This window comes from Molothrus ater, chromosome 7 (assembly GCF_012460135.2).
Source record: "Molothrus ater isolate BHLD 08-10-18 breed brown headed cowbird chromosome 7, BPBGC_Mater_1.1, whole genome shotgun sequence".
NCBI lineage: Eukaryota > Metazoa > Chordata > Aves > Passeriformes > Icteridae > Molothrus > Molothrus ater.
Window position 1 is genome coordinate 22,381,163 of NC_050484.2, and position 12,323 is coordinate 22,393,485.

General features: G+C 61.6%; 1 protein-coding gene across 1 annotated transcript in view; it reads right to left on the reverse strand.

Annotated features, from left to right (window-relative positions):
• The window catches only part of SPEG (striated muscle enriched protein kinase), a 37,838-nt gene that overhangs the window by 5,367 nt on the left and 20,148 nt on the right, over positions 1 to 12,323 (reverse strand). The window contains 22 exon segments of the mRNA XM_036386989.1: positions 59 to 2,246; positions 2,377 to 2,445; positions 2,540 to 2,582; positions 2,802 to 2,954; positions 3,269 to 3,295; positions 3,401 to 3,573; positions 3,731 to 3,808; positions 4,008 to 4,068; positions 4,217 to 4,417; positions 4,771 to 4,864; positions 4,948 to 5,116; positions 5,319 to 5,431; positions 5,828 to 6,000; positions 6,213 to 6,336; positions 6,461 to 6,667; positions 6,777 to 6,881; positions 7,252 to 7,371; positions 7,551 to 7,780; positions 7,931 to 8,120; positions 8,262 to 8,420; positions 9,678 to 9,938; positions 12,020 to 12,201. Of these exon segments, the coding sequence (XP_036242882.1) occupies positions 59 to 2,246; positions 2,377 to 2,445; positions 2,540 to 2,582; positions 2,802 to 2,954; positions 3,269 to 3,295; positions 3,401 to 3,573; positions 3,731 to 3,808; positions 4,008 to 4,068; positions 4,217 to 4,417; positions 4,771 to 4,864; positions 4,948 to 5,116; positions 5,319 to 5,431; positions 5,828 to 6,000; positions 6,213 to 6,336; positions 6,461 to 6,667; positions 6,777 to 6,881; positions 7,252 to 7,371; positions 7,551 to 7,780; positions 7,931 to 8,120; positions 8,262 to 8,420; positions 9,678 to 9,938; positions 12,020 to 12,201 (5,120 nt within the window).

The window sequence follows — 12,323 nt, forward strand, 5'->3', positions numbered from 1 at the left end:
GCACCCACAGCGACTGGGCCATGGGTTGCCCTCAGGAGTGCCCCGCGGGATCGCTCACCTTTGGCAGAGGCAGAGGAGCCCGTGCTGGCCTCGGAGCGCAGGGACTCGGAGGAGGGCGCGGGGGCGGGGGCGGGCCCCGGCCGCAAGCTCTCACCCTCGGAGCTGGCGCGACGGAGCTGCCGGGAGCCCTCGGCCTCCGGCCGTTCATCCGACACACTGCGAAGCCGCGCCGAGACCCGCTCCATGGTGGCACTGATCTTCCTCCGCACAGCCACCGCCGGTGACTCGCTCTCCCCACCACCCCCCGGCTCTGACTTGAGGCTCTCTGAGTCCCTCCGCTCTCTGGAGCTGGCCAGAGCCATGCTCCAGGAGAAGCGGCGCCCACCAGGTGGGGTCTCAGTGCCTCCGTCCTCCCCCATGCTCTTCTTCCTCTCAGCAGGCGGGGTCCGCTTGAGAAGTATGGACATCCTCCGGAAGAAGCCCCCATCCTTCTCCACCTCATGCAGGTCCTGCACCGACTTGGACTTGGCTGCCAGCCCGGTGGGCCGGTCCCTGCGCAGCTCCAGGGGCACGCCGGCCGGTGTAGGACGGTAGATGCCCTCGTCAGAGGCTGGGGGGCCGGCCAGGTGCCGGTCCTCGGAGCGGGAGCGGGTGAGGCGCTTCAGCCCCCGGGTGAGGGATGATTCGCGGCTCCGCTTGAACTTGGCCTCAAAGACCTCCTCCGAATCGATGTCCTGGATGACCAAGGAGCTGGAGGAGCCGGTGGGTTTCACCTCCCTCCTTGCTGCTGGCGTAGGGGGCTTGGCAGGGCTGGCTGGTGGGGTCTCCTTGATGTTTGGGGGGGGCTCGTTTGTGGTTGGTGGGGGCTCCTTGGTGACTGTCTCCCCGCCTTGAATACCTCCCATGACTTGCATCATCTTGGCATAGGAAGACTTTATGTGGGTTTGGGGAACAGGGGTTGTGGATTTTGGTGGGGTGGGAGCTCCTGTCCTGGCAGCCCCCTCCCCACTGGCTCCAGCAGCCTTGGTAGGTGTCTTGTCCTCCTGTCCCCTGTCCGTGGGCTTCTTCCCTGTGGTGGTGGCAGCCTTGCTGGCCCCAGGTGGGCCGTGTTCCTCAGGGATGCGCCTCCTCCCCGAGGCAGCCTTTGCAGGACCGGCCTGGGGATCGGAGATCTCTGCTGGAGGGGCTGTGGGTGTGCTTGGGGTGTCTGGTGGCACTGTGGGCCGAGCATCAGAGAGGGCAGAGAGAGAGGGGGACTCCTTGAGCCGTTGTGCCTCCAGGCAGGCCACTGGGATCTCCAGGGGCGCACCAGAGCGTCGGTGCCGGACGACAGGCTCTGCGTCCCCGTGGCTGAAGGAGCTGCTCTTCTGCAGCCGGCACTCAGCGGGGAGGAGGCGCGGAGAGGTGGCTTCACTGGAGGCTGCCCGCACCAGCCGTGGCACTGCTGGAGCCTCCAGGCGGGCTGACCGTGAGACTTTCTTGTCAGGGCTGACCCCCAGGGTCTCCAGGAGGGGACCCCGCAGGCCACTGACCTTGCTGTCCCCAGAGCTTCCCCGCAGCAGCCGCTGGCGCATCAGCTCCAGGCGCTGGGCATGATCATCCTCCCCCCAGACCATCTTTCTCCTTGGCAACTCCATGGAGGCTGCCTTGGCTAGGGCCCCACGGGGGTCCCGGGCTGCCTCTGCCCCCTCCTCAGTCCCTGGGAGCTGTTGGAGCAGCAGGGCGCTGTCAGCAGAGCTGCCCCTCTTCAGCTCTCCCCGACGGGCACTCCCTGGGGACTCCAGGCTGGAACCCTTCCTCATGGCTTTGCGAGGATACTCCGGCCGCTTCTGGGCTTCTGGGGCTTCCTCATCAGAGGAACCAGGTGCCTCCACCTCTGCACATGGTCGCCGTGGCCCAGCACTCCTTGTCCGCTTCCCCAGGGCCACCCCAGGCTTCCCCGTGCCCTGGCTCTGCCACTCCATGGCAGAGGCATCCCCCTCCGGCTGCAGCCCCTCGGATGTCCCAATGGTCTCATCGTCTGTGGGGATCTCATTGAGGGACATGCGGGAGCCAGAGAACTCCACCTGGTGTGGCATGGGGATGAAGGGCAGCTCATCCAGGTCGTCTGAGTCTGAGGAGGACGACAGCGCTGGTGACTCTTTGAGATGCCGGGGCACAGCGATGGAGAGGTGGTTGGACGTGTCCTCCAGCAGCTCTGGGATCGGCCGCAGCACCATGTTGCACTTGTAGCTGATCTGTGAGCGCTGCAGCCAGCAGAGAGGGCTGGGTCAGGCTCAGGTGAGTGGCATGGCATCATTCTGCCATTACACATCCCCCCATCCTGCCCAAGACACAATCCCACTTGCCCCCTCCCTCCCCAGCCCCTGCCTTCACCTGCCATTTCCGACGGGAGATGAAGAGCTTGAGGTGGTCGGTGCTGATGACCTTGCCCTTCGCCAGTGTCTGTGGGGTGAGGGAACAACAGTGTCCCTTGGAGCCTGCAGCAGGCTCAGGGAACCTCGTGGCCTCTTGGCATTAGTTCCGAGCCCAGGCTCACCTTAAACCAGGGATGCTCCAGGGTCTGTTCTGCATTGGGTCTCCTGTGAACCGACACCATTGGGTGAGAACACCCAGGATCACAGGCTTTGACCAAGGGAAAAAGGGCAGGAGAGTCTGGCTGCCCATGGTGCACCCCAGCAGAGCTGTGCAGCTAGCCTTGCCCTTGGGTACCCCAATGCATGGGGGTCCCCACCCTCCCTTGAGCACAAAGCTCATGCTGAAGGGGCAGGGGATGGGGAAGGGGACCCTGCAGTACTCACAGCTTGTCATTGACCAGCACTTTGATGACAAAGCCCTTGGCTTCCCGGGTGAGCCCCTGGAACATCCTCTCCTCAAAGGCCACATTGTAGTTGCGGATGTTCATCAGCGTTGTCTTGTCATTCTCCCCCACGAAGGGGGAGATCCCTGTCAGGCTGCCAAGGAGGAGACACTGTCAGGGGGCCATGGGGCCATAAAAAACAGCATGGAAAATACAGAGAACTGAGGACAGGACATCAGACCCCATCTCTGGGGTCATGGGGACATGGGAAACAACATGGCAAGTATGGGAGACTGAAGACAGGACCTCAGCCCTCAGCCCTGATGCCATGGGGAGGGCAGAGGTAGGAGCAGCTGGAAAGGAGACTGAGTCTGCAAGGAATCATGTGCATGGTCACAGCCTCAGCTCTGGAGCTGGTGAGGGGGTGGAAAGGGTGTCCCTTCTGTGAAGGCACACCAGGGCACTTACCAGAGGTATGCGATAACCCCCACAGGCCTGCAGAGAGGAGAGCACAGTTACTGCACATCACAAGCCCTCCAGGGTGCCCAGTCTCTCCTGGCATAGCAGAGAGCCCACTGACCACCCACGGGCCACCCTTACCAGATGTCAGTGACGCTGGAGACAGGGGTCTGGTTGACAATCTCAGGGCCCACGAACTCAGGGGTGCCATACTTGCAGTACTGTGGCTCCTCAGACGTCAGCTCCTGTGCATTGCCGAAGTCACAGATCCGGATCTGCTCGCTGCTCAAATCTGCCATCAGGAGGTTTTCTGGCTACAGGACAGTGCAGAGCAGAGGGGAGCTTGGCAGGACGCAGGGGCTTTCCCCAGGGATTAATGTTCCCTCTCAGAGGACCACTCCCCGCCCAGTGCACCAGGAGCCCTTCACTGGAGGCACTGGGCAGGAGGAGTCTGTAAAGATTCTCACTCACTTTGATGTCCAGGTGCAGGACACTGTGCTGATGCAGGTAGCAGATCCCTTCCAGGACCTGCCGCATGTAGGAGCGGACCTGCAAGAGATGGAGTGAGGAGAGTGGGCAGCCCAAATGGGAGTCAGACACACATTGGCCCTGTGCAGAGGAGAATGTGGGCTGTGGCCCCCTTAGTAGCCTGATACAATGAGCACTACACATCTCCAGGCTGGGACAGACACCACCGTCTCCAGATCCCTCCCTTCCACATCACTTTGCTCCCACAGTGTTCACTCACCTCCGACTCACACACTGAGGGCTTCCTCACCATCCTGTCCAGCAACTCTTCTTCAGAGCAACTGGGCCCCAGTCAAGGAGCATAAAAATTCCATGCTCCATTGTGCCCCACACCCAGCTCCTCTGCACCCACTCTGCCCACCTGTCCCCTGCAAGAGCCTCCCCTCCTCCCCGGTGCTGTGCACCCATGGAGCAGTGTCCAGAGGATACAGCTCCATGACCATGATGACAGCATTCTTCTTCTCAAAGGCATCGTGGAAGAAGACGATGCGCTCGTGGTCCAGCTGAGAGAGAATATGCAGCTCCCGCCGCGCCGACTGCTTGGCCTTGGTCCTCCCAGGGATGAACTTGGCAGCGAAGTCCAGCCGGGTGCTCTTCTCTGTCACCCTCCGCAGATAGGAGAAAGCCCCCCTGCAATTCAGCAGTAGGGGTAAGGGAGGATAAGAAAGTGTGTGAGCAGGAGACCTCCCCCTTCCCTGAGCAGCTGGCACAGGCACCCACTCTATAGGGAGCTGCTTGCAGCCTCAGCTGCCTCTGTTACAGAGGCACAGAGACCCCAAGCCTGGCTTTTCTCTGACCATGCCAGGTCCCCACCCTAAACTGGCACAGGAGCATCCACTGACAGCTGAGAGGAGCCCCAGCACACCAGGATCTGGCATATAATGGAGCTTAGTGCCCTATGTTGGAGCCCCAGGGTGCAGCCTGGCTCCAGTGCCCCAGTCCTTGCAGTGCCCAGGATGCCCCATCATGCCAGGCCCACCTACCTCCCGATCTCCTCATGCACATCATAGTAGTCGGTCAGGCGTCGTGCCTTGTGCAGCGCATCCTCCTCCATGGTGGCATCCGCAGTGGGCTGGGCTGGGAGAAGGAAAGGCGCTGGCAAGGGGCAAGCCAGACATTCAGGCTCTACCCTCAGGGGCTGGGGAGCCAGTCAGCCATACCTGCCCGCACCACCAGCTCTGCTTTGCAGGAGACCTCCCCAGCCAGATTCTTGGCTGTGCAGGTGTAGACGCCACTGTCAGGCTCGGCAGCACCCAGCACCACCAGCGAGCACTCATTGTCCTCATATACGAAGCTCAGGTGGCTGCTCTCCTCCAGCAGCTCCCCATCCTGGGGGAAGCAGGCGTATTGGGGGTGTCCTGTCCCATCCCTGACCAATTCCCACCACCCTTTCCCCATGGGTAGGGCATGGGACACGTCTTTTATCACCAGTACAGCAACCCCAGTGAGGCTGTGAAATGTGTGGGTCTGGTGGGAATATGGTTCAGGAAGAGGATGGGGTTCAGGAAGGGGATGGGGGCTCCCAGCCCACCTTGTACCACATGATGTCCGGCAGTGGTTTCCCCTCCACCACCACAGCGAATCGTGGTGTCTCCCCTTCCTGGGCATCGATGTCCTCCATGATGGACTCAAAACGCGGTGCCTCTGCCAAGAGATGGGGCATGGGGCACCATGGGGCAGTGCCACCCATGGCACCCATGGCTAAGGGACACCACGAGGCACTGCCTCCCCATGTACACAGTTGTGGGACACCTCTGCCCAGGTCAGACATGGGTATGGGACACCGGGCAGCAGTGCCAATGTTCATGGTTTATCAATCCCATGACTGCCACCCTACAGATCGGCATCGCCACGACATACGAGTGTGAAGGACTGAGGAGCAGTGTCACTCTATGGGGCAGTGCCCCCATGGCACATGAGCACGGGGCACCATGAGGCAATGCCACCCTTCAGGGCAATGGCCCCCCAGCATATGGGCTTGGAGCACCATAGGGTGGCACCCCCAGCAGAGGGACACCCTCCCTGTGCAGGGGCACGTACCTGCAAGGCGGAGGCGCAGGGTGCAGTGGGCAGTGCCGTGGCGGTTGCTCACCTCACAGGCCAGCAGCCCCCCAGCCCCCTGGCCCACGCGAAGCAGCCGCAGGCAGTGCTGGTCGTCGTCTGGCATCATCATCTCACACGTGCCCTCCAGTTCCCCCAGCACCTGCCCAGCCCTGCAAGCACACAGCTGTCACATCACAGCTGCACTGGCAGAACCACTGCCCCATTGACAGATCCCACCCCATAGCCCCAGGACCACCTCCTTACCCACAGTCAGCCCCAGTTCCCACCCTGCAGCCCCTACAAGGGCTCACACCTTTTATGTGCATCCTGTGGGCTGATGCTAGGCACGGGGCAGGCAACTAGGCACAGTGCCATGTCCTACCTCTTCCAGGTGACAATGGCCTCCACATGGTTGATGGTGATGGTGATGGAGGCTGGCTGGCCTTCTACCACATACACCACATCTGGTTTGTCCAGGATGACTGGGGCCTCCTCCAGGTAGGGACCTGCCAAATGCATTTTCACCAACCCCTGCCCACTCCATGCCACCCAGCCCTGGGCAGCTTACCACCCAGCAAGGGACAGAGACCTCTAGGCAGCTACCCACTCCCTCCCCACTGCCCTTCTCACCCCGGTCCAGGAGCTGCACAGGCCCCACAGGTGGGGAGGGCTTGCTGTTGCTCTTGGGAGTGGCAGTGATGACACGGAAGAGGTACTGGGCACCCTTGGTCAGCCTGTGCACTGTGTACATGGTGTCCTGCACGCCGGTCACCAGCACCACCCACTGCATCGTGCCCAGCACTTGCATTTGCACCACGTAGGTCACCGAGTTAGGGTCTGAAAGGAGAGGGTCAGTGCAGAGCCCCTGGCACGGAGCTACCCCATGCACCCCATCATGGCACTGCCCACCCCCTGCCATCTTCCTGCCCATAGCCTGCCCCCTTACCTATGGCAGCGTCCAGCCACTTGGGCTTGTTCCAGGTCAGCGTGATGGCTCTGCCAGTCACTGAGGCCACAGTGGGGGGCCCGTCTGGGGGGGTTGGCACCACATCTGCAGGAGGAGGTGGGCAGGGATGTAAGCATAGCCACCGCCCCAGCATATCAGGGCATCTGCCTCACGTTCTGGGAGATACTGGCTGAGGGGATGCATGAGATCAGTAATTCTTTCTGGTTTCCTGGTGGGGGCTCAGCACTGCCAGCAAGCTTCATGCAGGATCTAGTGGGATGGCTCTTGACCACACAAGATGAGAACTGCATCGCTGGCCCCACTTTTAGGTTCGATTAGAGACCTCCTGAGGTCCCCTCCAACCTAAGCTGCCCTGTGATCCTATTCCCTAGGACCTCACGATGATCCTGGGTCACAGCCTGGCAGGGTGGCTGTGAGTGGCCACACATCCCAGGTGGTGTCTGCTGTTGCTTACCGGTGACATAGAGGTGTGCATAGCACGTGGCCTTCCCCACTTTGTTGGCAATGACACTTTTGTAGACACCAGCATGTGCGTGGCTCACAGCTGTGAATACCAGACGATGGATGTCTTTATCTGGTGGAGAACAGGGGGACACAGGTAAGACCCTACCAGCTAAGCAGCACCAGAGCTTCCCTTCCTGCCTCATGGGGTGAAAAGGTCTGGGGGGTGATGCCTCCTCTAAAGGTATTCCCCTTTCTCCCACCCCATGTAGAGGGACCCCAGGGGGTGGAGAAGGCAACGAGGAGTCCTACATTGCATCATCTTGCGGTCATCAGTGCTGTCAATTCGGGAGCCATTGTGGTACCAGGTGATGGAGGGGTAGGGCATCCCGGCCACCTGGCACTCCAGCACAGCCTCCTTCGACTCCACCACGTCCAGGTTGTGCAGTGGCTTCAGGAAATCAGGCATGGTGAAGCACTCTGTCTCTGTCTCCACCTGCTCTGGCTCCTCTGGGATGGATGGCATCTTCTCCAGCTTAGAGCTGCAAGAGCCCACACATGCTCACAATGGGAGCATGGTGCAGTACCCCCAGCTCAGCCCCAGCCCTAGGCTTTGCATAAGCCTGTTGGATACCAAGTCCAGAGGGGAGTGAGCAGGGGGAAGCAGATTCCAGTGACCATCCAACTCTTACATCTGGGAGGCTGCAGATGGCCGTGGCTCCTCCACATAGAGCTCAGCAGAGCACTCCACATGGCCATGGATGTTCCTGGCGGTTGCCTTGTACTGCCCTTCATCTTCACTGCCCACGTGCACAATGACCAGTGAGTGCAGGCCTCCGTCCTGCTGAATCCGCACGTTCTCCCCCTCCTGCACTGGCAGGCCTGTGCAGAAACACACACCACCATCAGCAGCAGCATCCCCTCCAGTCCCAGCCAGGTGCAGCCTCAGGGTGCAGCCCCCAAGGAGATGAGGAGAGGTCTCCCTGCAGGGCCCTTGGCAAGCTCTCTGAGCTTGGGGGTTACCAAAGTGAGTCCAGGTAACCGTCGGAGGGGGAGTCCCACTGATCATGCAGACAAAGCGCGCTGTCCGCCCTTCCACCACGTCCACATCCTCCAGCTTGCGGGTGAAGAGCGGCTGCACAGAGGGCTGCACCGTCAGCCGGGCACTGCAGGTCAGCTCATCTGCGAGGAGAGCAGGCACTGTGAGCCCCACGGCACATGCCTGTGCAGGGCAGGAGCAGCCTGTGACACCCCTGGCTGCAGCCCAGCAACCTGTGTGGCTGTGGGTGTGCATACCCCACACATGGTGTGGGTTGAGCCCGGGTGTGTGGGGTTCCAGGCTCTGTCCCTGTGCAGGGCAGGGGGACAAAAATGTGTGCAAGGTCCCCGTGCCCAGAGCTGGGGCTCTGATGGCAGCAGGCTCCTCTTTCCCTTCTGCACATCAGTACAGGTGCCAGAGCAAGGTGGGGTGGGAGAATGCCCTATCCTCCTCACAGGGCAGAGATCACAGCTGGCCTATCCCCTTGGGAATGGGGCAGCAATGCTTGAGCAGGTAGTGCCAGGACATGCAGCATCCAAGGAGCAGCATGGGGACAGAGCAGGCTCGATGCTCCAGGTGAGGGGATTTCCAGCAGTGACAGTGTTGTCACCCACCCTGGCTAAGGATGGGCAACACCATTCTCAGGCACACCCTCACCTGCCTGAGCCACAGACTGCTGCTACCTTCAAAGCCCCACGGGAATACAGCCTCCTTCATGGAGGATTGCACAGGCACCAACCACAGGGTGCAGGGAATGCTGCTTCTCCCTGCAATTCCTCCCCAGCCCTGCTGCCTAGGTGGGCAGGAGAGTGGACTCTGTGTGGGTCAGAGCTGTGGGCAGCAGGCACAGGCACAGGTGTGCCAGAGCCATGGGACAGAGGCCCATGCAACTCTTGCTGAGCTGCCATCAGTGATGGTTTGATGGGAGAGGCTGGGAAGCCCTGACTCCCTGCCCATTTCCCCACCACCTCCCAAGCCAGCAGAGACACATCAGTACTGGAGCAGGGTGCCCAGAAGCTCTGAAGCCAGGGGACAGGGACAGCTGGACTCCAGGCCTGCATCCACCTGGTGCACCCATGGAACAAATGCATCTTCCCATGTTTCAGGGAGCCACATGCATGCATGCTGGCAGAGGAGCTGAGTGGGGTGGGACAGAGCTTTAGGGCTTGGGGTACTGGAGTCCAAGAACTGATGCACACCAGGTCTTCCTGAGAAATCTTCCCAGCACCTGGGGTACCACCCACTCCCTATCCCCCTGTCTCCCTGTACGCCATCTCCAGCACTCACAGCTGCATCCCTGGGAACAAGAGCCCTGAGCCCAAGGTAAGAGGGTCTTTCCCCTGGCTAGGGCTAAGCCCTGAGTGACACCCCCCCTGGGGAGCTGCATGCCCACCGCTTACCTTTGGCAGTGCTGAGCTTGCAGGTGTAGATTCCGCTGTCATCTTCATGCACAGAGGTGAGCAGCAGCTTGCACTTGCGCCCATCAAAATGCATCTTGCATTTGAGCAGTGCAGGCTGGAGCAGCCGGCCCCGGGACAGCCAGTCCACGTCCATGTCTGGCGGGCCGGCCACCATGCACTCAAAGACCGCCAGCTCCCCCGCCCCGACCACCAAGTCCTGCAGGGGAACCACGATGGCCAGGGACTGGCACTCGGGGCGAGCTGCCCGGGGAGGGGGGAGAGAGAGAAAGAAAGAGAGAGATGCATCTCAGCAACTGAAAAGCAACCATGAGAGGTAGCAGGGATGGAGTGGGAGTACATGCAGGGCAGTGGTTCATGCAGGGAGGGGGCCTGGTGCAGCGGGCAGGGAGTGCAGCAGGGAAGGGTGGGATGGGAGGCGAGATGTGGAAAGCAGAGCTGAGCAGGGAGGGGGCTGGGGGTGAGGGGAGGTGTCCGTGCCAGGAACACACCACACAGCGCTTTACCAAACAGATTTTATTAGAGCTACAAAAAAAAAAAGGGTCACGGCCTCGCAGCCCGCCCCCCTCCCATCAAGCCCCCTCCCTGGGAAGAAGAGACCCACAGCCAGGGGATGCTCCTGAGGGACCCAAGCCCTGGGGCTACAAGGGACGTGTCTTGGTGGCCAAGCTGGCACCTGAGTGGCCACCGAAGCCAAAGGGGCCAATGATCTCCCTCCCGCCTGCACCTTACGCAGGGTGTTCCCCTGTGGGGTCCCTGGGGTCTCCTGTCTCCCGTGCTCCGAGGTGACTGTCACAGAGCTGCCAGCGCACTGCAGCTCCTTCCCTACAGCCCTGGCCGGCACGGCGGCAACCGCGGGCTCAGCTCCCTGCTCCCTTTCCCTGGGCAGCAAGAGAGAGGCAGCAGAACACACAGACAGGGACAAACGGATGGAGCAAGAGACAAGACAGCATCATATGGGCACCCTGGCCCGGCTGAGGGGGCGCCTGCTGCTCCCCTGCTGCTCCCCCCGCCCCGCCTCAGTGACGCCTGCCCCGGCCATCTGGCGAGCCCCGGCCCGCAGTCGAGGGCCCGCGCGTCCCCGCGGTGCGTCCAGGACGAGGCGGCGGATGGAGAAGGAGGTAATAACACAAGGTGAGGTCCACTGCCTAAGAGGTGTCCAACTAAGAGCCCTGCAGCCGCGGCTCTGAGAGATGCACCCCCTTATCGTACTCCCCCTGCGTACAGACAAAAACCGCAGTCAGCAAGCAGAAGGGTTAGTGCAGCAGCGACGGGAGCGGCACGGACACACATACCAGCGCCAGCACGAGGGGTGCGAGTGGGCAGCAAGGCACGGAGCCATCTGCTGAGCCCCCCAAGAAGGGCTGGGGTTGGGCCATCACCCCTGCAGCCCGGCTCCTGCCCGTCGTGGGACACTGGGACGGCTTCCGCTCCCGCCCCTGTGCCGCCGCGCTTTGCTGTAGGCTGGGAGCGTTATCCCGGCAGCGTACAAGCAGCGCAGCCAAGGCCGGGCTGGGATCGGCACAGCTCAGGGGGGCTCAGGCAGCCATCAGCGGGGAGGGCTGGGGGAGCAGGGCACACACAGCAAAGGGCAAGAGGAGGGAGGCAGCATCACTCATCCCCACAGGCCCCTTCCCTGGCCTTGGGGATACCAGGTAGAGCCTGGCTATCAGTCCCAACCTCACCCCCTCAAAACTGAACACATACTTTGGGGTCCTAAGAGGACCACAGTAGGGCTGGGGAGCAATAGCGAGGAAAGGGGAGTGGACAGTGAAGTCCCATGCGTATGGGACATTGCTGGAAATGGGCAGGGAGGGACCCCCTGCAAGTTGCCCTGTGCCTGGCACAGAGCTTGCAGGTAGCTTGGGGCAAGGAGGGAGCAAGCTGCAGGGCATGAGGACATGTTTCCTACAGAGCCCCCAAGGCCAAAAGCCCTCCCTGGTCAGCCAGGGGCAGCACTTCGCCCCATGTGTGGGGGGGGGGACATGAGGTGAAGCTGGGCTGTGAGAAGCAGTTGGGTCTGGGTCAGATCGGTGGGGCTCTGGAACAGCAGGCAACAGGTGGGACCCAGGGCTGCACATCTGGATGAGACAGCAAGGCAGACTGCCTTCTGCTGCAGGGCCAGCCTCTGCGGACAGCCCCAGGCACGCAGCTCCACTTTCCTGTTCCCCACCTGCGCCACCACAGGGGGAGCTGGCTTGTCCCCTTCTTATGTCACACCACCAAGTGGGGGGCCTGCAGTGGTGCCTTCCCCACAGCTCATGCAGGGCACTAGAGCCAGCTGGCCTCTCAGGTTCTTGGGTGACATAGTCAGGGAGTTTTACCTCTGACCTCCAGCTTGGCCTCGCACTGCTTGGTGCCATACTCGTTGACGGCCTTGCAGGTGTAGAAGCCAGTGTCAGTGTGCTCCGCCGCCAGGATGTGCAGCGTGAAGAGCCCCCGCACGCCCTCTGCCTCCTCCGCGTGATGCCGGCGCCCATACTTCACTGGCTGCCTGTTTCTCAGCCTGCTCCAGACAGAGGCAGAGCATCGTGGTCACACCTGGCCCTGCACACCCAGCCTGGCTGTCCCCAAAAAAAACCTTCTCCAACACTCCCTGCTCAGGATCAGAGCTCCATGCAACCATCC